Source organism: Aquarana catesbeiana, linkage group LG01, assembly GCF_042186555.1.
Source record: "Aquarana catesbeiana isolate 2022-GZ linkage group LG01, ASM4218655v1, whole genome shotgun sequence".
In the NCBI taxonomy this organism is placed as follows: domain Eukaryota; kingdom Metazoa; phylum Chordata; class Amphibia; order Anura; family Ranidae; genus Aquarana; species Aquarana catesbeiana.
The window spans coordinates 822,414,225-822,437,342 of record NC_133324.1 but is presented as its reverse complement, the minus strand read 5'-3'; the positions used below and the strand labels follow the sequence as shown (position 1 = coordinate 822,437,342).

General features: G+C 46.2%; 1 protein-coding gene across 3 annotated transcripts in view; it reads right to left on the bottom strand.

Moving 5' to 3' along the window:
• The window catches only part of LNX1 (ligand of numb-protein X 1), a 301,385-nt gene that overhangs the window by 121,399 nt on the left and 156,868 nt on the right, over positions 1 to 23,118 (bottom strand). For all 3 annotated transcript variants that reach the window (XM_073608441.1, XM_073608442.1, XM_073608443.1), the window contains 2 exons: positions 19,830 to 20,080; positions 14,549 to 14,710 (listed from right to left, as the gene is read on the bottom strand). In XM_073608441.1, coding sequence (XP_073464542.1) covers positions 14,549 to 14,710; positions 19,830 to 20,080 — 413 coding nt within the window. The remainder of the gene's footprint in view (positions 1 to 14,548; positions 14,711 to 19,829; positions 20,081 to 23,118) is intronic.

Genomic DNA, 23,118 nt, shown 5'->3' with positions numbered 1-23,118 from the left:
CATTTAACACGCTCTGCCTGGATTAACTAATGATTGGAAAGCCGTGGTAAATCATAAATGTTAAAACCCAATTGAACCCTCATTGTTTATTACTGTAATATTGCAGCAAGACTGCATATACAGGAATACATTTGGGCCTCTTACTTTTCTTTTTACACTGTAAGTTCTGTAACGTGGTTCATATACCTTCTCCAGACGTCCAACAATGCACATTTAAGGTAACCCACAGACAGACAGATGCCTCTCTGAGAACAGCAGATGGTGAGATGTCTGCTGATCATCAAACACACTGCTGAGCCAATAAAGCCCAATGTGATTTTTCCTGACTCAGCTGATAGATATATATTTTATTCTCTATTTTCTACTGAAAAACAATTAGTAAAATCTTTGTATGATAATGAGCTGTTTTGAAAGCACTCATTGGGGTTAATTTACTAAACACAAATAAACTGCAATGGATTAGCTCCAGCGCTTAGTAAATGAGGTGAAGCTTCACTTTGCAAAGGATACCCAATCAAATACAATCAAATACAAAAAAAAAAAAAGGCCTGGCTCACAGTCTCCGCTCTAATTCATCCCAAAGGTGTTCTATTGGGCTGAGGTCAGGACTGTGCAGGTAAGTCAAGTTCCTCCACCCCAAACTCGCTCATCCATGTCTTTATGGACCTTCCTTTGTGCACTGGTCCAAATCATTTGGTGGAGGGTGGATTATGGCATAGGGTTGTTTTGCAGGGGTTGGGCTTGGCCCCTTAGTTCCAATGAAGGGAACTCTTAAGGCGTAAGCATACCAAGACATTTTGGACAATTTCATGCTCCCAACTTTGTGGGAACAGTTTGGGGATGTCCCCTTCCTTCCAACATGACTGCCCACCAGTGCACAAAGCAAGGTCTATAAAGACATGGGTGAGTGAGTTTGGGGTGAAGGAACTTGACTGGCCTGCAGAGTCCTGACCTCAACCCGATAGAACACCTTTGGGATGAATTAGAGCGGAGACTGTGAGCCAGGCCTTTTCGTCTACTTCAGTGCCTGACCTCACAAATGCACATCTGGAAGAATGATCAAATATTCCCTTAGACACACACACACCTAAACTTTGTGGGCAGCCATCCCAGTAAAGGTGAAGCTGATAGTGCTGCAAAGGGTGGGCCAACTCAATATTGAACCCTACGGACTAAGACTGGGATGCTGTTAAAGGTTATGTACGTGTAAAGGCAGGCATCCCAATATTTTTGTTAATATAGTGTATATATATATGAAGGTCAGTATGGTGGCCTGAATTTATTGGAGGAGCCCAGAGGGTATTTAAGCAGCCCACTCGCCCATACTCATTGTCGATTCCAGTGCGCGATTTGTTACCTCACCAGGCCGACTCTTCAGCTCACTGCGTGTTCGTGAGTCTGTTGTTCCCGAGTAGTGTGTTGCAGTTGCTCATTCGTGGTTTGTCAATCAAGTCTTGCTCGCTGTCGCAGGTAGGAGTCATTACTTTGCATTTGCATCTTGTCCTAAATCGTTGCCATTCATTGTATCCTCCATGTCATGTGTTCAGTTCCGGTCCGTGGAACTTACCAATTGTTCCTACACGGGTTTTCCCCCACCGTTGCTTGCCAAAGTCGAGTCATGTTGTGAGTGTCATGCACGGCACCACACCACACTCTTTGGTTACGTTGCATACCTACTACAGACCGATGCAGACCCAGTCGCACAGCCACTATAGCGGTTTGGATTTGTTACCATGTTTTTCTCATGCCAATTCGTAGCCACTCGCAGTGTCACCCATACCATGTGTTCGTTTCCCGCAGTGCAACTTACGAATTATTCGTATGCACTTCTCTCATTACTTTCTACACCAAACTTGTTGTTGCCTTGTGCACAGCACCACGCCACACCTTCCTGATAAGTTGCAGTCCCACCACAGCCCGCCGCGAACCACTCGCATGGCTCACTGTCGCAGGTAAGAATCGTCACCACCTTTCTTTATGTCGTATCTATTCGTTGCCATTCATTGTCCCCCAAGTTGTTTGTTAGTTCCCCCTACGTAACCTATGAATCGGACAGTTGTTGTCCTTATCCCTTATACTGCCCACTTAGGGGTTCGGTGAATCGTCAAACAAGTCAGGTGTTTCTATCCTTTCTCCCCAACCCAACTCCCGTTCGATGAGACCCCGCACCAACGCAAAACCATATCAGCAGCCTGTCACTCTTATTGAGACCCCTGCAAAAACACAATATCGTCTCAGCTATCCCTCACTTATCAAAAATACCCCAAAAAAACACATAAACCCCCTTTTCCACCACGCAGTCTCAGCCCAGCAACCTGCCACTCATTTGAGACCCTTGCAAAACGCAATACCGTCTCAACAGCCTGACACTCGCAGAGACCCTTGCAACCACTCATCTAAAAAAAACCCTCATGCTCATTGAGGCCCTTGCAATCATGTAATATCGTCTCAGCAGCCGGACACTCACTGAGATTCTTGCGATCACGCAATTTAATCTCAGCAAACCAGACTAAGACCTTTGCGACCATGCAATATCGTCTCGGCAGACCAGACTGAGATCCTTGTAACCACGCAATATCATCTCAAAAACTAACATCACACACATAGAGACCCTTGCTACCATGCAATATCGTCTCAGCAAACCAGACTGAGGCCCTTGCGACCATGCAATATTGTTGCAGCAGACCAGACTGCGACCCTTGCAATCACGCAATTTCGTCTCAACAGCCTAAGCACTCATAGTGACCTTTGCAACCATGCAACGTCATCTCATCTCCAGTAGCGTTAAACATTTTGGGGACAAACCAACTTACAAACACACCACGGGGGCACTCAATCAGCCTCGCATACAGCATGTAGCAACATCCATTTATACATTTATCTACAGTGGCGTACTGGCTACTCATCATCCTCTCTGTCTTTTCCTCAGGTTAGTCGAGTTCAGGTTTTTTCCTACACCAGGTTGGTCGTTTCTCCCCAGGTAAAAACATAGGGGGAAGAACATACAGTTCGCATTTCACCAGGGCCAACTGCATGGCAAGGGTAGGTCATTTTGCTTCTCAGCTAAAGGAACATACATGTTACTCTTATGTCACCCTCATCGCAGGTTTCCGGTCGATCCAGTCTTCATCCATGCCAGGACCTTGCTGCTAGGGCGTCATTTAGGTCTGTAGTTCACGGATCTTTCTCCAAAAAACCCAGTCGCTGTGCCCCCCACTTGCTTTCTGCCCAATACTACATCTCCTCATAAACGCTTGCACCCCCTTATTTTTCTTACAGTTGGATTCTTGTCGTGGGCTGGCAGTGATGACCTCACACCCGCCCCTGTCACCCTCTACAGGCTCAGAGAGTGGCATGTATAAAAAGCTATTCCTGGGAGGTCCACAGATTGGGCGTCCCTGGAATAGAAAGATAGCTACTTGTGGTCAGAAAGGGCAGTCGGAGATTTTATTTGTAATTTAAACATCAAACTCACTGATATAAAAACATTTTGTTGCTTTCCATCAAGGTATAATAACCTTGCTTTCCATCAAGGTATAATAACCTTGAATCCTTGAAAGCGGATTCAAGGTTATTATACCTTGATGGAAAGCAACAAAATGTTTTTATATTAGTGAGTTTGATGTTTAAATTACAAAAAAAATTTGATACTTATTTTTATCTATGATCTCTCCGACTGCCCTTTCTGACCACAAGTAGCTGTCTTTCTATCCCAGGGACGCCCAATCTGTGGACCTCCCAGGGATAGCTTTTTATACATGTATATGCTAAAGGCTACGGCCAGAACTTCCAAATTAGAGGAGTGGCAGAGAGTAAGCTACGGCTTCATAATTATTAGAGGGTGAGTTATTATATGGTCATTTTGTAGTTTTGGTTCAGAGAGTGGCAGCCTGCAGTCCCTCCACACATGGACCATTCCCAAGATCATAGCTGAGCTTAGACGCAAAGGCATCCCCTACCTGGCTACGGCCAGGAAGGCAGAGCTCTACAGGCTACTCTTCCCACTGACAGCTACTACAGGACCCAGCGCCCATCAGGTGTCCTTGCAGTCCATATCTGGTGCCATTTCCCAGCTGCACTCCATGGTCTCCTCACTGTCCGCAACACTTACTGATGTGCAGACCAGAGTCGCAGCCCTGGAGGTTCGCCCTCCCAAGACCCTCCCTGACGCAGCTGTGGTCACAGTGCTGGCATCCCCTCCTGCAGGTACGCCAGAGACTTACAGTCACTGAATTTGTTTTGGCTTTCGGGATGTTCAGGGATGTTGTCTGCTCAGCCACCCCCAGCAGCAGGGAAGAGCTGGACCTATATCTCCATTCAGTCACAGATTTAGGGTACACGTATGGAGGGCACCCCTTTTTATGACTACCACTGATCATTTTCGGCCAAGGCAGCTGCCAAGCTCAGCCAGTTCCAGGTCAAGACAGACTGGAGCATTTTTGACACGGAGCTATTCTGCCGCCATTGCGCAGGCCTCCGCTCACCACTGTGCACCATTTGCCAGTTTGCTATCCACATGGCGCATTGGTGCTCCGAAGCGACCACAAGGCGCCCCTTCTACCCTCCTTCCTCCTCCGGCACCAGTCAGGGCCTCCCTGCCCCCGGTCAGCCATGACCAGTGGATAGACTAGAACGGTCTATCCTTTCTCTAGGAGGAGTCCCCATTTGCAACAATTTTAATCATGGCGGATGCTTCCATAGCCAGTGCAGGCTGCTCCATATTTGCACAACATGCCATAAAGCTCACCCGAGCACCACCTGTCAAGTCAAACAGGAGGGAAAGTCCTGACTAGACCGCATAGATGTCAGCTGGTTGGGGTTCTGTCTCTCTACACACCCCACTCCCTCACTGGCTATATTTCTGGTGCACGGCTTCACAGAAGGGTTCCACACCGGCCTCATCACTTTACCCCTCACTACACACGAATGCAGGAACCTCCAGTCAGCAGCCGTCGACACAGAAGCAATTGACTCCTTACTACAGTCAGAAGTGTATAAAGGCTTTATTATCAGCCCCTTCCCATATCACCTTTCCCAGTCTGGAGAGTCAGCCCTATTGGGCTTGTCAAGGGCAAGTTCAGTAATAAACTCCGTTTAGTGTACAACTGGTCTGCGCCACATTCTTATCACATCCCTAGCCTGAATTCCCCGATTCCCTCCGAGGAGTTTTCCCTCAAGTACACCTCAGTTGACCTGGCCATTCAAGCCCTCATTGGGATAGGTCCCGGCGCCTGGCTATCCAAAGCAGACATATCTGATGCGTTCAAGCTCCTCCCTATTGAACCGTCCCTCTGGCAGTGGCACAGTATTAAGTGGAGGGAGTCCTACTACTTCGCCACCAAGTTGACCTTCGGGTCCAAGACCAGCCCGTGGTTGTTCAACGTCTTTGCTCAGGCCCTCACATGGATTCTGTCTCACCAGGCCCGCTGTCACACGGTCATCCACTACCTTGATGACTTTCTGCTTATCGAGCAACCAGGCACACCCCTGGCAGATCTAAACAAGTTCGTAGTTAGTTTTCAAAGTAGAAGGACCGGCACATTCCATTGCCTTTTTTAGGCATCACCCTGGACACGCAAGCTATGCAAGTTAGCTTGCCTCTGGACAAACTAGTTTGTATCAGGGCAACTATCCACGACTTCACCCAATCGCAAGGGTGCACCAGGAGGCAGTTGCAGTCCTTACTAGGGATGCTGAACTTTGAGATGAGGATTATTCCTCAAGGACGGTCCTTTGTATCACGGCTTTTAGTCTTTCTCACACCAGTACAAGACCCAGACCAGATTCTCAAACTAGATCAAGCAGCAGTAGCAGACTTGGCTATGTGGGACAAGTTCCCCACCAGCTAGAATGGCATTTAAATGTTCATCCTGGCAGTGTCAGCAGAGTCACCACAGGTAGTCACCGATGCCACAGCCTCCAAGGGCTTTTCGGCCATATTTGGCCGCCACTGGTTTGCCAAACCTTGGCCCCCAGAAATTCTCCTCATTCCTGGATTCGCCCAGTGTTCATTCGTCTTTGAGCTATATCCCCTTGTGGCAGCTGCCCACACTTGGACAAAACAGACGGTGCTTTTCACCACGGACAATCAGGCCACGGCTGACATCATTAACAAAGGTAGATCCAAGTCACTCCCAATCGTGTCCTTCCTGAGCAGGTTCGTGCAGCTGTCTCTCTGTCACCACTAAGTTTTTCTGTAGACATATTCCAGGCAAATGCAATATCGCAGCTGATGTGCTGTCCCATTTCAACTTTACCTTGTTTTTCCAGCAGGAGCCTGGAGCCGACCCAATGACTACTCCTGTCCCACCCTGGTCGTTGCTGATGATGGATTAAAATCACACCTCGCCAAAGCAACCCAGATCATCAACCAATCCTCAGCACACAACACACTGAAGGCCTATCGCACTGCTTGGAACACTTACTGCAAGTTTGTGGCCTCTTGCCCAGGAGCAGCGATAGGCGACGTTAGACATGTCCTAGCCTTCATATCATATTGCCATACCCAGCTAGCCCTTGCTCACAACACCATCAGGCTATAACTAGCTGTCGTCCAGCGTTTTCTATCATTACAGAACCCCAGTAAACCATCAGTATTCTCGGCCCACACAGTCAAGTCACTCCTATGAGGTATACAGAAGCACCAACCTGTAGCCAGTGGCAAATGCCTACCTATCATGAGTGCCATCTTCAGGGACATGTCTGAAATCCTTACTTACTTTGGGGCTTTTCCCAGCCTAGTTATCCGAGCGGCCATCTACCTGGCCTTGTACGGTTTCCTATGACCTAGTGAATTTACGAATTTACCGTCAGCGACTCCGGCAGTCAGACACTGCTCCGACGCCACGTGACTCGCTTTGCAAACCATTACACCCTTCATCTCACAGTCAGCAAAATGTATAAAGCCAGCCCAAGGGTTGATATTAACCTATTTCAGACTAACAACGCCTGGTGCCCAGTGTCAGTCCTCAACTGACTACTGTCCCAGTTACCCAACCAATCTGAAGATAGCCCATTGCTACCCTTTCTAACCAGCCCCCTCAGTGGCGGCCAGTTTATCAAGCATGTCAGGATCCTCCTAAGCAACTTGGGCTTCAAGCCCAGTCGGTTCTCTGGACATTCCTTCCAGTTTGGAGCAGCCTCAGCTGCCTCCCAACATGGAGTACCAGACCATGTAATCAAGAAACTAGGCCGATGGAAGTCCGCTTGCTTTGCCACCTACATCCCAAATCCTCAGGAAGAAATGGCACAAGCTTTCACCAAGCTGGCTCAATAACCACAAGAAATCAATAAAGAGTTATTTCCCTATCTGAGTCTTTTGCCCCATTTTCTTGGCATACAGACCAGACCACCAAGGCACAATTCAGGTCTATTTATGTTGTAAGTCTTGTCGTGTATTTATGTGATTCACATCTTTCTCGGTTAGAGGGCCACGACCATAAATAAGAAGGCCAGAATGGTGGCCTGAATTTATGGGAGGAGCCTGGAGGGTATTTAAGCAGCCCACTAGCCCATACTGATTATTGGGTCCAGTGCGCGATACCCTCCCGCCCTTCCCTTTTTCAGGGCACATCTCAACACATCCTTCTTCACAAACTACCCATTACTTATCTTCTGTATGCCCCCTTCTCCTGGCATACCGACCAGACCACCAAGGCAGACTTCATAGACTTCAGGTCTATTTATGTTGGAAGTCTTGTTGCGTGTTTATGTGATTCACATCTCTCTCGGTCAGAAGGCCATGACCATAAATATATATATATATATATATATATATATATATATATATATATATATATATATATATATATATATATATATGTAGGAAGGCCAGTATGGTGGCCTGAATTTATGGGAGGAGCCCGGGGGGGTACTTAAGCAGCCCGCTCACCTGTGGTGCTTGTCGGTTTCCTGTGCGCGATATACGTCACTAGGCCGACTATTCGATATACCAGCGTCCGCAAGTTCTTGCCTCGCAAAATTCCGGATTCGATACCGTTCTCAAAACTTTCGAAGTCTGCGTTTTTCGTTCGTAGTTTGTACCACGCGGCTGGCTTGGCTGTCGCAGGTAAGGTCCCGTCGGACTTTTCGTTTCATATCAGGTCACTAAACCGTAATTTCAAAAATTTCGTTTCACTCGCTTTTCATAAACTGCAATGTATATCGAATTTTTCGTTTCATGTCATGTCACTAAACCGTACTTTCAAATTTCGTTACTCGCACTTCACTATTGTAGTGTGTATCGCTCGTACTTTCGATATGTTACCATTTCGACAGCACCGCGACGCAGACGTCGCTTCATTTCTAGCATGTCGGTGTTAAAAATATGCATCAGTAAACAGCCATAGCAAGTCGCAATTTGCAAGTTATCGGATCAAGTCAGTTCGATACCAATCATTTCTCATTTCTGAAACATTCTAGAACTCATTTCTGACATTTCAAATCATTTCAAAACATTTCTCATTTCAGTCACCTACCGCGCTCCGATTCGAATCCAGTCGCATCAAAGATGCACCGATTCGTTCCGGTGTGCCCCAGTTATTTGGCCTCATTTCTATACATGCTCCAGAGTTACGTTATGGTCTGTCATTAGTACCTCTGTCATGGTTATCATTTCATTCCCACGTATCACGTTCCGGCATGAATCCAGTCGCATGGTAATGCACCGATTCGTCTCGGCGTGCCCCAGGACTGGCCTCATTTCTATACATGCTCCAGAGTTACGTTTTCAGTCATTCATACCTCTGTCATGGTTATCATTTCATTTTTCACCTATCACGTTCCGACATGAATCCAGTCGCATGGTAATGCACCGATTCGTCCCGGCGTGCCCCAGGATTGGCCTCATTTCTATACATGCTCCAGAGTTACGTTTTCAGTCATTCATATCTCTGTCATGGTTATCATTTCATTTTCACCTATCACGTTCCGACATGAATCCAGTCGCATGGTAATGCACCGATTCGTCTCGGCGTGCCCCAGGATTGGCCTCATTTCTATACATGCTCCAGAGTTACGTTTTCAGTCATTCATACCTCTGTCATGGTTATCATTTCATTTCCACCTATCACGTTCCGACATGAATCCAGTCGCATGGCAATGCACCGATTCGTCTCGACGTGCCCCAGGACTGGCCTCATTTCTATACATGCTCCAGAGTTACGTTTATCAGTAATTCGTACCTTCTGTCATGGTTATCATTTCATTTCCACCTATCACGTTCCGACATGAATCCAGTCGCATGGCAATGCACCGATTCGTCTCGACGTGCCCCAGGACTGGCCTCATTTCTATACATGCTCCAGAGTTACGTTTATCAGTAATTCGTACCTTCTGTCATGGTTATCATTTCATTTCCACGTATCACGTTCACACATGAATCCAGTCGCATGGAAATGCACCGATTCATTGTGGCGTACCCCAGGGCTCGGCCTCATTTCTGATACATGCTTCAAAGTCCGGATCATAGCTAATCGCAGACATCGGGGGATGGATCCATGTCTCTGCCATGCAGCTTACTACCATTTCGCTCCCACAACGCATCACCGTTCCGGAACCAGTCGCATCTGACATGCACCGATTCTTTACGGAATGCCTTGCTGGTACCAAACAGCATTTCATACCTATACCAGAGCTTGGATGGTTGCCAGTCGCAAACACGGCACAACCAATTCAAGCCTCGGTCTAATAATCATTTCTCTCATTTCTTTTCATACGGTGCTCCGATTCGAATCCACATGCATCAAATAAGCACCAGATCGTCCCGGGTGCACCAATGTTTTCACTTGCCTCATTTCAATACATGCTCCAGAGCCCGGTTCTCGGTCGAATCAATGATGACGACCAGGCCGGACCTCTGTCATGGAGTCCATTCATAATCAAGGCAAACATTTCGAATCATTTCATTGTCATACAAATCGTTGCTTCAAAAAACCAGTTAGCAATCCCTTCACGAATTGTCACCTTTTCGTTTTTCTCAGGTCAGTCAAAGTTCAGTAGGTCCACCCTGCACCAGGTTGGACGATATCCCCCCAGGTAAAAAAAAAAAAAAAAAAGGGGAATGGGAGAATAAGTCGGGTAAGTATGACTCAGCGGATCAAAGAAAAACTTGAAATTCATCTCACCCCTAATAGGTTACAGTCAACCAGGAAACAAAAGCTCAAAGATAATCCTCTCCAGAGCAACCATGTCTCAGACCGGCAGCGAAGACCTCGCGGCCCCGCTGTCACCTTCTCCGGTCTCAGAAAGCGGCAGCGTGCAATCCCTTAGGGGATGGACTATCCCCAAACTGACGGCAGAGCTCAGACGCAGAGGTGTCCCCTTCCCCGCCACAGCAAGGAAAGGCGAGCTTTTCAAACTCCTCTTTCCCCCACCAGCAGCAGGACCCAGTACCCAACAGGCATCCCTTCAGTCGATATCATCGGCCATTTCACAATTACACACGATGGTGTCATCTCTATCCACCTCAGTCGCAGACGTCCAAACCAGGGTCGCACTTCTGGAGGCCCGACCGGCCACGGCTGTCCCCGACCCAACGGCAACTCAAAGCTTGACACCTCTTCCTGCAGGTACCTCAGGCTCAAGCCACATTGTCTACCCCTCCCACCTGGTCCCAACCAGTATCAGGAAGGACATCTTGGACGGCAAGGACGTCAACCTGGCCTCTCTCCTCATTTCCGTGCATGATTTGGCAGAAAATAAAGCCTACTCCTGGGGCGACATATCAGTGGTCCTTAAATCTAAAGACCCCAGATTGAACCGCAAGTTAACAGTCTCAGAGTTTACACTGGCCTTTGGCATGCTCAGAGATGTCCTGTGCTCAGCCACCCCTAGCAGGCGGGAAGAGCTGGACTTATATCTCCATACTGTGGTAGACTTAGGCCACAAGTACGGTGGTTTTGCCTTTTACGACTACCACCGTTCCTTTTCAGCCAAGGCCGCGGCCAGACTCATACAGTTCCAGATCACGACAGATTGGAGTCTCATGGACACAGAGCTCTTCTGCCGCCACTTTGCCGGCTTACGCTCACCTCTGTGTGCGATTTGCCAGTCTTCCACCCACACTGCCACCTGGTGCGCCAATACGGCAAACAGACGGCCTTTCGAGTTTCCCTCTACCTCAGGTTCAGTACAGGGTCAGCCGATCCCTGAACCAACGCCTCAGGTGGACAAACTCGGACGCCCAGTCCGAACCGTGGGAGGGGCAGCCATCTGTAATAACTTTAATCAGGGGTCCTGCAACTTCAGCCAGTGCCGTCTACTTCACCTCTGCACCTTATGTCATAGAGCACACCCCAGGATTTTGTGTGAAGTCAAGCAACACAAGAAGGCGTGACTAAGCCGGATCAACCTCTTATGGTTAGGATGGTATCTCACTTCACATCCCACCCCTTCCCTGGCCACCTTCCTTATCCAAGGCTTCACAGCAGGCTTTCACACCGGCCTCATTTCACTACCCCACACTACCCACGAATGTGCCAATCTTCGTTCGGCAGCCATTGACGAACAAGCCATAGATCAGCTCTTACAGGCAGAGGTGGATCGAGGTTACGTGATAGGCCCTTTCAGTTGCCCCCCTTTCAACACATGGAGAGTCAGCCCTATTGGGCTTGTCAAGGGCAAGTTTTCAAATAAATTGCGTTTGGTGTACGACTTGTCTGCGCCTCATTCTTCCCACATACCCAGTCTCAATTCCCTGATCCCCTCCGAGGAGTTTTCCCTAAAATATTCTTCCGTGGACATGGCAATACAGGCGATCATCAAAGCAGGCACAGGCGCCTGGCTCTCCAAAGCCGACATCTCGGATGCCTTCAAGCTCCTGCCCATCCACCCATCCCTTTGGTGCTGGCATGGCATCAAGTGGAAGGAAACATATTATTTTGCTACAAAGCTCACCTTCGGTTCGAAGAGTAGCCCGTGGCTCTTCGACACGTTCGCCCAGTCCCTCGGTTGGATACTATTACACAAGGGTCAATGCCATGAAGTCATCCATTATCTAGATGACTTCCTACTGATAGAACCACCCAGCAAGCCCCCAGGAGATCTCGACAAACTTAGGGTAATTTTTGGAAACCTCAATGTTCCTATTGCTGAGCACAAAGTCGATGGCTCAGCAAATAGCATCACTTTTCTCGGGGTCACCTTGGATACCTGCGCAATGCAAGCCAGACTCCCCCTCGACAAACTAACACGCATTAGGGCAGTCCTTCACGAGTTTACACACACCAAGGACTGTACCAAAAAACAGTTGCAGTCCCTCCTGGGTATGCTCAACTTCGCTATGCGAATTATTCCACAAGGCCGCACATTTGTATCACGCCTACTCAGATTTCTGTCGGAAACTCAAGACCCTGATCAGATTTTGAATTTAGACTCCGCAGCCATAGCGGACCTATCCATGTGGGAGGAATTCTTGTCCGCCTGGAATGGCATATCTCTATTCATACCTATAGTTTCGCTCCATTCACCCCAGGTGGTTACGGACGCCGCAGCCTCCACAGGTTTCGCGGCAATTTTTGGCCATCATTGGTTTTCAGGACCATGGCCTCAACAGATACTAATCATACCCGGCTTTTCCCAAACATCTGCCCTCTTTGAGCTTTACCCCATAGTGGCAGCCGCACAACTCTGGGGCCACCACTGGACAGGACAAACTGTAGTCTTTAGCACCGACAACCAGGCCACGGCAGACATCATCAACAAAGGCAGGTCCAAGTCCCTAGCAGTCATGTCCTTCCTGCGCAGGTTGGTACAACTGTCTTTACAACATCAGTTCAATATACACTGTACATTTATTCCCGGCAGATACAACTCAGCAGCTGACGCACTGTCACGTTTCAATTATTCCTCCTTTTTCGAGCAGGTTCCCGATGCCGATCCGATGTCGGCCCCTATCCCTGTCTGGTCACAACTGACCCTGGACTAGTTCAACATTTACACGGAGCTACACAACTTATAAATCATTCCCTCTCCTACAACACCCCAGTACTATGCAGACGACACTTACTTAGATACCAAGACCACTTCATCCTGCACCTCGAGGTCTCTAAAACCCAGCAAACGGGCTCAGGAGCGAACATTCACCTCTACAAAACCGACAACAGCTGGTGTCCAGTCGCCGTACTCAACCGGCTCCTGTCACTCCTGCCTGAACAACCAGACAGCAGTCCCCTTCTACCGTTCCCAGTTAAACCCTTAAACGCCTCTCAGTTTGTGGAACACATAAGAATACTTCTCCGCAATCTTCATCTTAACCCTAGTCAATATTCAGGACACTCTTTTCGCATCGGAGCAGCCTCCGCGGCATCCCGCCACGGAGTTCCAGACCACATCATTAAAAGACTGGGCAGGTGGAAGTCAGCCTGCTTCGCCCGGTATATCCCTAACCCACAAACAGAGATGGCACAGGCATTCTCCAAATTGGCTCAATAAGTAATTGAAAATCAATAAAATCATAACCCTACCTGAATGTTTTTGCCCCCTTATTTTGGCATACCGGCCATTAGACCAAGGCACACTTTCAGGTCCATTTCATATGGTAAGTCCACACTTTCAGGTCTATTTCCGATGGTAAGTCCTATCTTTACTGTAAGTGGTATCCACGTACATACCGGACATAGGGCTCCAACCATAAGTAGGAAGGCCAGTATGGTGGCCTGAATTTATGGGAGGAGCCCGGGGGGGTACTTAAGCAGCCCGCTCACCTGTGGTGCTTGTCGGTTTCCTGTGCGCGATACCCACCCTCCCATCCCCATTTCACAGCATTTCTCAAACTATTCATTTCATTCATTTCTCTTACAGAATAATCATTTCTTAAACCAGGGTATGCCCCCTTATTTTGGCATACCGGCCATTAGACCAAGGCACACTTTCAGGTCCATTTCATATGGTAAGTCCACACTTTCAGGTCTATTTCCGATGGTAAGTCCTATCTTTACTGTAAGTGGTATCCACGTACATACCGGACATAGGGCTCCAACCATAAATATATATATATATATGTATATATATATATATATATATATATATATATATATATATATATATATATATATATATATATATATATATTATCATAACAGAATGCTCCCTAGCAGTGGACATTAAGAATTCTTTAGAACTACAATGTTAGAAAAATAAACTGGATACCAAGGTAAAAAAAGCTTAAACAATATGAAATATATCACCAAAGTTACTGCCTGCACTTCAGAAAATTACAATAATATTATGTAGAGATTAGCTTTGAAGGCTCACTCTGGTGGTAAAGCTTTTTATTTGCAGGTAAAAAGCGAAGTAATGTAGAAAGCCATGCTTTCAGATTCTCGCACTGCAAATGTTATACGGTGTAAGTGTGCTCAAAGTGTCATCTTTCTGGGGCAGATTAATAGTGATAAAATTGGAAAACTAAATGTAGCTAATTTGCTTGAATAGGCAACATAATTGCTTCTCTGTTCAGACACTTTCATTGATGAGCTTCTTTTTTATGTTGTTTTTTTTTATTAATCATATATCTGACTTGATAATAAACATAGCAAACAATGGTTCAAACCTATACAATCTTCTGTGATATTTGCATTTTGCAGGCTTGCTCGTTCTCTATCTGCAGAGTGTAGGACGGCACTTCCACTTTTTGTTCTTCGAAGGACACTGAGTGCTCGGTTTAACTTTTTAAATGACAGACTCCTGACTGTGGAACGCTCAAAATTACGACCTGCAAAGAAAAAAAGATGACTTAAGTATTTATTTTAGGGTTCTTAGTGTATATGAAGCTGAAGAAAATTCCAAACTAAATTCAAATTACAGTACATCTAAACTGAAGAACAATATATATGTAATGTATAGTATGCCATGTAATATGTTGCAGCTTCCCAGTAAGGGGCATTACTAGGAATCATGGTGCTTCATTATCACAATTTGATGAGACATCTATCTGCACCTAACTCTTCCTGTAGCAACTTACAATGTCAACTGTAACAATTAATTCATGTACTGCATACTAGTAAATTATGACAAACGCACCCACAAACGGAGCCCTTCAGCGCTATGCTGTCACGAGTCTCCCTATTCCCCAGCAGCTTCCATCTTTGCCTGGTCTTGCTTCTGGGTTTCGTATCTTTGGTCGCTTGAATGGCTGGGCGGGGTGACATCACTCGCATGAATGTGCATGGAAGTCACATCGCCACGTCACATAGAGCGGGCAGTAAATGTGGTCTGAGCTACGCACGTGCGGCAGGGGGGACATTTATGAAAGAAGAGACCTCTAGAGAGAAAAATCTGCCTGTCAGCGAGTTTTCTTTATTCCTGACTTTACTACCACTTTAAAAAAAATAGATACATATGACTGGTCTATGTACTTTGTAAAGTGCAGTGGGAATGGTCAGCAATATATAAGCAAAATAAATAATTGAAATAAATAAATACACATTTATAGAACTTGAGATCTATTTAGAAGTATCTCTATAGTCAATGCTATGAGCAGCGCAGTAGTGACATCGCCAGCTCTCACTTTAAGCCAGAAGTCACACTGTTATGGTGCATTCTGATGCACGTTAACTAGTTGGCTGCCCCAAAATGCATCAAAAAAGGGAGTGGGTTACCATACCTTGTGGTGCGCTGCAATGAGAGTGTGATGGAAAGGTGCTTTGAATTGCTATTAGTGCACCAATGCACATAATGTGCGGTGCTGAGTTTGGCAGTAACGTGTGAGACTAGCAGCCAGAGGGACAGCGCCTAAAACTCACACAACAGACATTTGTGATGCAGGATGCAGGCACAGGAGTGCATAGGCACCCCCACATGGAAATACTCTGCAATTTTATCGGGAGGATTTCAGGACAAAAGGGTAAATGTTTCAGGGTACTACTCAGACATATTAATATTTCTAGATGTTCCCTATAACATAGCAAATCTTTACAGTTTAAGTTCAGGTCCACTTTAAAAAAAATTGTATATTATTCAATATCACAATGTCCCAGAGCCTGCTCAAACAATGCAGAAATGGAATTTACTTAAAAAATCAATTCAACAGGAGAAACCAATCAGACAGCTACTAGTGCTACTAGCACATGGCAAGCTGAGAGCATAACACAAACAAGTAGAACAGCTTCTCTCAACCTTTTTAACATAGAGGAACCCTTGAAATAACTCTCCAGGCTCGAGGAACCCTTACTATTATTTTCTAAATCTACAGCTCACAGGAGATTAGTGTGATGGTCACTGGAAAGAATGTTCCTTACATTTGTGGTCATTGGGAAGAACCCCCCTTACAGATAGTTAAAAAGACTAATGCCGCGTACACACGGTTGGAATTTCCGACAACAAATGTTCAATGTGAGCTTGTTGTCGGAAATTCCGACCGTGTGTAGGCTCCATTGGACATTTGTTGTGGGAAATTCCGACAACAAAAATTTGAGAGCTGGTTCTCAAATTTTCCGACAAAAAAATCCGTTGTCGGAAATTCCGATCGTGTGTACACACTTCCGATGCATGAAATTCCACGAAAATCAAGCAGAAGAGCCCACTGGCTATTGAACTTCATTTTTCTCGGCTCGTCATACGTGTTGTACGTCACCGCGTTCTTGTCGTTTGGAATTTCCGACAACATTTGTGTGACCGTGTGTATACAAGACAAGTTTGAGCCAACATCCGTCGGAAATAAATGCAGGATTTTGTTGTCGGAATGTCCAATTGTGTGTACGTGGCATAATTGTATCAGTGGCTACTTATCTGAGAGGTAGGAATTGCCCACTGCTCAAGGAACCCCTAGAAACCTCTGGAAGAACCATAGGGTTCCACAGAACTCTAGTTAAAGGGTTTGTTAACCCATTTATATAAGACAATGCCAGCCCCTCTATTAGAGGCTGGCATAGCACACTATGTAAGTAGTTTTTAAAAAACGAGTGTTCTAAATACCGAATTTGATCTGTCTTCAGGCTGGTCACATGACTCGCGGCCGCTTTACAGTTCTGATGGATGTCTTCTGCGGGAGGGGCCGTGATCTACCCCTGACGTCAGCCGGGAAGATCACGTGGCGGCTCGTCTCCTCCGCAAGAAGCTCTGTATCGTAGCTGTAAAGAGGCCGCGAGTCACGTGACCGGCCTAAAGACAGCTCAAATTCAGTATTTAGAACGCTTGTTTTTTAAAACTACTTACATAGTGTGCTAAGCCAGCCTCTAATAGAGGGGCTGGCAGTGACAATTTTAGGTTTTTATTTTACAAGAATAGCGGCAGGGGATGGGCTGCGAGGTGACAGCACAGAGAGGGAGATGACAGGCAGGAAGGAGGGGGTGAGGGGGAGAGAGGAGAGCAGAGGAGACAGCAGCGTATGATGCAGGGACGTACTCTGACCACGATGGTCAGGGCTGAGCAGCCCTGATTTTTGTGGTCAGCGCAGAGAGGGGGATACAGGAAGTGACAGATTCAGGGAGGATTTTTTACAGTTTGGAGGGGGGTAGATTACACAGCACAAGCACTGTGCTGTGTAATCTGCTTTAAGGGACCAGGATCTGTAAAAAAATATTTTGGGGTAGCCTCCCTGACGGTATTCCTGAGTGTGGCTCGGGGTTAAAATTCAGTCCCATTAGCGGTAACCCCGAGCCACACTCGGGATTACATTGGAGGATCCCCGGGATCCTGCGATGTCCCCCGCTGTGCCTGCGGGCTCTGTCCTCCTCCAAAGCCTCTCCGTGCCAGGCTCCATTCCCTGCGAGCGTCACAACACACGGGGGCGGAGCCTGGTGGCAAATTCAAAAAATTGTAAAAATAACACATACAGTACTGTAATCTTACAGATTACAGTACTGTATGAAATTATTTCACATCCCTTTTGTCCCCAGTGCTTTGGCCCATGCCCTGCATGCAGTTTTATGTTATATATACTGTTCTTTCTGCCTGGAAACTGGAGATTGTCCATAGCAACCAAAAAGTATCCCATTTACGTCAAAAGTGGCTTTAGACCAGCTAGAAAACAGCGATAGTAAATTAGAACACTTTCAGAATTGAGCGATAGTGAATTATGGAGAAATTAATTTAATTATTAATTATTATTATATTATTATTTTTTTTAATTATTTATATTTATTTATTATATTATAATTTATGTTTTTGTGTTTCAAACTTTATCATACCCGGGATATTTACTAGACTCTTGTTTGGACAGATTTAAGTGTGTTATTGTTAAGAATTACAGACCTACAATATAAAAGCCAAATTTCCATGCAAAATAATTGTACCGCTTTCAGCACCTAAAATCTGAAATAAGCATACCGCCAGGGAGGTTAACAAACACTTTAAGAAAGGCTGTAGTAGAAGATACTGGCATGCACAATGTAGCAAAATATTTTATGAAAAGTTAATACAGCCTATTTGCTGTGAGCAGAGATCATCTAAAATGTTATAATATTCTTATGTGCAGGCAGAGATACAATATGAGGTTTAAATACTGATGTTTAATGTACAAACTGTCTCTTTTATCATGATGGCTAACCTAGTCGGTCCATATTTACTGTCTGCAGTAAGCACTGCTGTACTATATAAGCTTAGGGCTGAATAAGGCCCCTTTCACACTGGGGCGGTGGGGGCGTCGGCGGTACAACAGCGCTATTTTTAGCGCTGCTGTACCGTCGTTCTTGCAGCTGTATTCGGCCGCTAGCGGTGCGGTTTTAACCCCCGCTGGCGCCCGAAAAAGGGTTAAAATCACTCGTACAGCGTGGCTATAGCCGCGGTATTGCCGCGGTATAGCTGCGCTGTCCCATTGATTTCAATGGGCAGGAGCGGTGAAGGAGCGGTGAATACACCGCTCCTTCACCGCTCCAAAGAAGCGGTTTGCAGGACTTTTTTCACCGTCCTGCCAGTGCACCGCTTCAGTGTGAAAGCCCTCGGGCTTTCACACTGAACAAACAGCGGAGGCTGTTTAGGGGCGGTTTGCAGGCGGTATTTTTAGCACAATACCGCCTGCAAACCGCCCCAGTGTGAAAGGGGTCTAAGGCTCTGATCCATCTCTAACCTTTCCCTTGCTGAAGAAGAATTCATTCCCAACCATGTGGGGATTTTTACCATTTTCTTTGATTAAAACATGAACTGGTTACTATGGCTTATTAAAACAGAAATAACAGTCTATTTTCAATGAGCAAATGTTATTATTGCAGTAGGCTGATTTGCGTCCAACATGTGTGAACACAGAGGGCTTTGGGATCAGATGACTCATAGGGGTTTATTTAGCGATGTTTTCACCGAAGATTCACACAACTTTCACCTAGGATGCATACATTTTGATAATTGGATACACATGAGAAAATGTTTGAATCCTTGGTAAAAACATTTATAAATAGACCCATAATGGTTAATTTACTAAAACTGAAGAGTCCAAAATCTGATGCAGCTTTGCATAGAAACCAATCAGCTTCTAGGTTTTTTGTCAAAGCCAAACAGATTTGGACTCTCCAGTTTTAGTAAATCAAACACATAGACTTACATAGTGAGAAGGAAGAATAGTATGCAGTGCTAGCAGGAAGCACAGCCTGCATATGTAATGGAACATCATGGCTGCTCTCATGTACATAAATAATTGCACACTATTTATAGAAACAAGGTTTTTAAAAACATTAACACACATAGATGTGATTATTTACATCAATCTGATCAAATTCAAATACAAATCGAGAAATATTTGCAAATAGCGAACATTTCCTTTAAGACATCTTTGATATGAAGCAGGTCTCATTTAAAAACCATAATTAATAGCATTGTAAATAAATGTTAATAGGACATGGCAGCTGTGATAGCTTTGACATTAAAAGCAATAAAGCTCAAGAAAGGTGACCATGACTTACTCCTATTCTGGTTTATTCTGAAGTGTTCTTCAGATCCGCATCCCAGATGGCTGTCTCCTGTGGGGGAGCTATATACAGGGTTGTCCTGACCTGCTTCATCATTTACTAAGGCTGCAGCTGCGGAAGCAGCTGATAGTTCAGGCGACACTGCTGCTATGGTCAAGTCTAATGAAGAGCTGCAGTCTGGGGAACCATCTTGTGAACGTCTTTTGCGCTCTTTGGTAAGGCCATAGTGTGATGCACCTTTACACCTGTAAGAAAGAAGAATATTCTGCTTTAGTGGTTAGAGTTCAGACGAACAATCAAGTATATATACAACACCAGAAAGGTATATGGAAGCAAGTTATTTAAAGGTGCATTTAATGATACACAAAATGTTTTCATACAGTATATATACCTGTCAAGTATGATATATTTTCAGTCTGCCACTCAAATTCTATATCTGGTTATTAGCTAACTAAATCCTTACTACTGGTATAGGTATCTTCTGGGAGGCCCTGTATTTTAGCCTGCAACAATGCTCATCCGTGTGTTCTGTGGTTCCAGCACTGGCCTTTTTCTGAAACCTCACCCACACATACAGTATCTCACAAAAGTGAGTACACCCCTCACATTTTTGTAAATATTTTATTACATCTTTTCATGGACAACACTGAAGAAATGACACTTTGCTACAATGTAAAGTAGTGAGTGTACAGCTTGTATAACAGTGTAAATTTGCTGTCCCCTCAAAATAACTCAACACACAGCCATTAATGTCTAAATCGCTGGCAACAAAAGTGAGTACACCCCTAAGTGAAAACGTCCAAGTTGGACCCACGTAGCCATTTTACCTCCCCGGTGTCATGTGACTCGTTAGAGTTGCAATGAGGTTGATTTACTAAAGGCAAATCCACTTTGCACTACAAGTGCAGTCGCTGTAGATCTGAGGGGAAGAAGCTCTGCTGATTTCTATCATCTCGTGTACAAACAAAAATGCTGGTTTTTATTTTCCTTGCATGCTCCCCCACAATCTACAGTGACTGCACTTCCAAGTGCACTTGCAGTGCAAAGTGGATTTGCCTTTCATAAATAACCCCCAGAGTCTCAGGTGTGAATGAGGAGCAGGTGTGTTAAATTTGGTGTTATCGCTCTCACTCTCTCATACTGGTCACTGGAAGTTTAACATGGCACCTCATGGCAAAGAACTCTCTGATGATCTGAAAAAAAGAATTGTTGCTCTACATAAAGATGACCTAGGCTATAAGGAGATTGACAAGACCTGGAAACTGAGCTTCAGCACGGTGGCCAAGACCATACAGTGGTTTAATAGGACAGATTCCACTCAGAAGACGCCTCGCCATGGTCGACCAAAGAAGTTGAGTGCACGTGCTCAGTGTCATATCCAGAGGTTGTCTTTGGGAAATAAACGTATGAGTGCTGCCAGCATTGCTGCAGAGGTTGAAGGGGTGGGGGGGTCACCTGTCAGTGCTCAGACCATACGCCACACACTGCATCAAATTGGTTTGTATGGCTGTCGTCCCAGAAGGAAGCCTCTTCTAAAGATGATGCACAAGTAAGCCAGCAAACACCAATGTTTCTTCTCAACATCAAATTCCTGTAATCTTCACCACTTGTTCCCAAAGTGTAAATGTACACTCACCAGAAATGTTTAACCCCTTATTACAGGTAGGTCAAAAAGCGCTTTTTCCATCAAAGGCTGGGATTCCCCTGATGTAAGGCTCAGATTTAATGATCTCTGATTTTTAAATGGTGGTCATATACAGAGTGACTCAACTGGAGACAGGATGAAAGGTTTGATCGTGTAGTATTTATTAAAACAATGGTTTAAAATACAGGCATACACCACTTTTAAGTGCACAATGGGACCAGAGCATGTATGTAAAACGAAAATGTACTTAAAGCGAAGCAATCCCTTTTTTCACTTCTGGGGGGTCAGGGGCTGTAGTGGGGGGATCAGGGCCTATAGTGGAGGGCCATGGGCTGTAGTGGGGGTATAGGGAGTGAAGTTTATAGTACTGTACAGTAATCCACTTATGTTTAGGCAGCAACTCTGGGCTGGCTGGCGGACATGGCTGGGGGGGGCAACTCTGGGCTGGCTGGCGGACATGGCTGGGGGGGGGGCAACTCTGGGCTGGCTGGCGGACATGGCTGGGGGGGGCAACTCTGGGGTGGCTGGCGGACATGGCTGGGGGGGCAACTCTGGGCTGGATGGCTGGCATGGCTGGGGAGGCAACTCTGGGCTGGCTGGCAGGCAACTGGGCTGGCTGACGGGACTTTGCCTCTTCACTTGCGGCCTCTAGTAATAGAGACAACTACAGGTGGCAGCTCCGCCTCTTCCAGGCCATACTGCGGCTGTGCGGTGCGGGAATGTCTGTACTTGCAAGCCACTTTACGTACACTCGCAGGTATGTCCGTACTCACAAATGTATGTAAAGTGAGTGTACTTAAAGCGGGGTATGCCTGTACAAGAAATGGTTTTACACGCACATGTAGTGCCTGGATACCGGCACTAGTGTGTACAGCGTGTACAGGAAAGGATAGCTTCACTGGAGCCGGAAGTGACGGGCCCCCGCTTCAAGCTGGTTGGCTGCTAGTTTTCCAGCATGCTCTTATGTCAGAAGCTGGATATTTGTCCGCCTTCTGTCGGACTGGCTGGCATACACACGGGCCGATGTCGCAGATTCTGCCCATGTGTACGGGGCTTTAACCACTTGCCGCCTGCCATATAGCAAAATGACGGCGGCAAAGTGGTTTCAATAGCCTGACCGGATGTCATATGATGTCCAGCAGGATAACAGCTGCAACGGGAGCGCGCATCGCGGCGATCGGGGTGCGGTGTGTCAGTCTGACACACCTTTACACCGATCTCAGTAAAGAGTCTCTGACAGAGACTCTTTACCACGTGATCAGCCGTGTCCAATCACGGCTGATCACAGTGTAAACAGGAAGAGCCGTTGATCGGCTTTTCCTCACTCGCGTCTGTCAGACGCGAGTAGAGGAGAGACGATCGGCTGCTCCTCTCCTCTCACAGGGGGGTCTGTGCTGATTGATTATCAGCGCAGCCCCCCCTGAGGATGACCACACTGGACCACCAGGGACACCACTAGGACCACCAGGGATGCCATTAGGACCACCACGGATGTCACCACCAGGTATGCCACCCTAGACCACCAGGGATGCAATCAGTGCCCACAATGGATTCAAATCAGTGCCCACAATGGATGACAATCAGTGCCCACAATTGGCATCACTGATTGGCAGGCATTATTGTTTGGCACTGATTGGC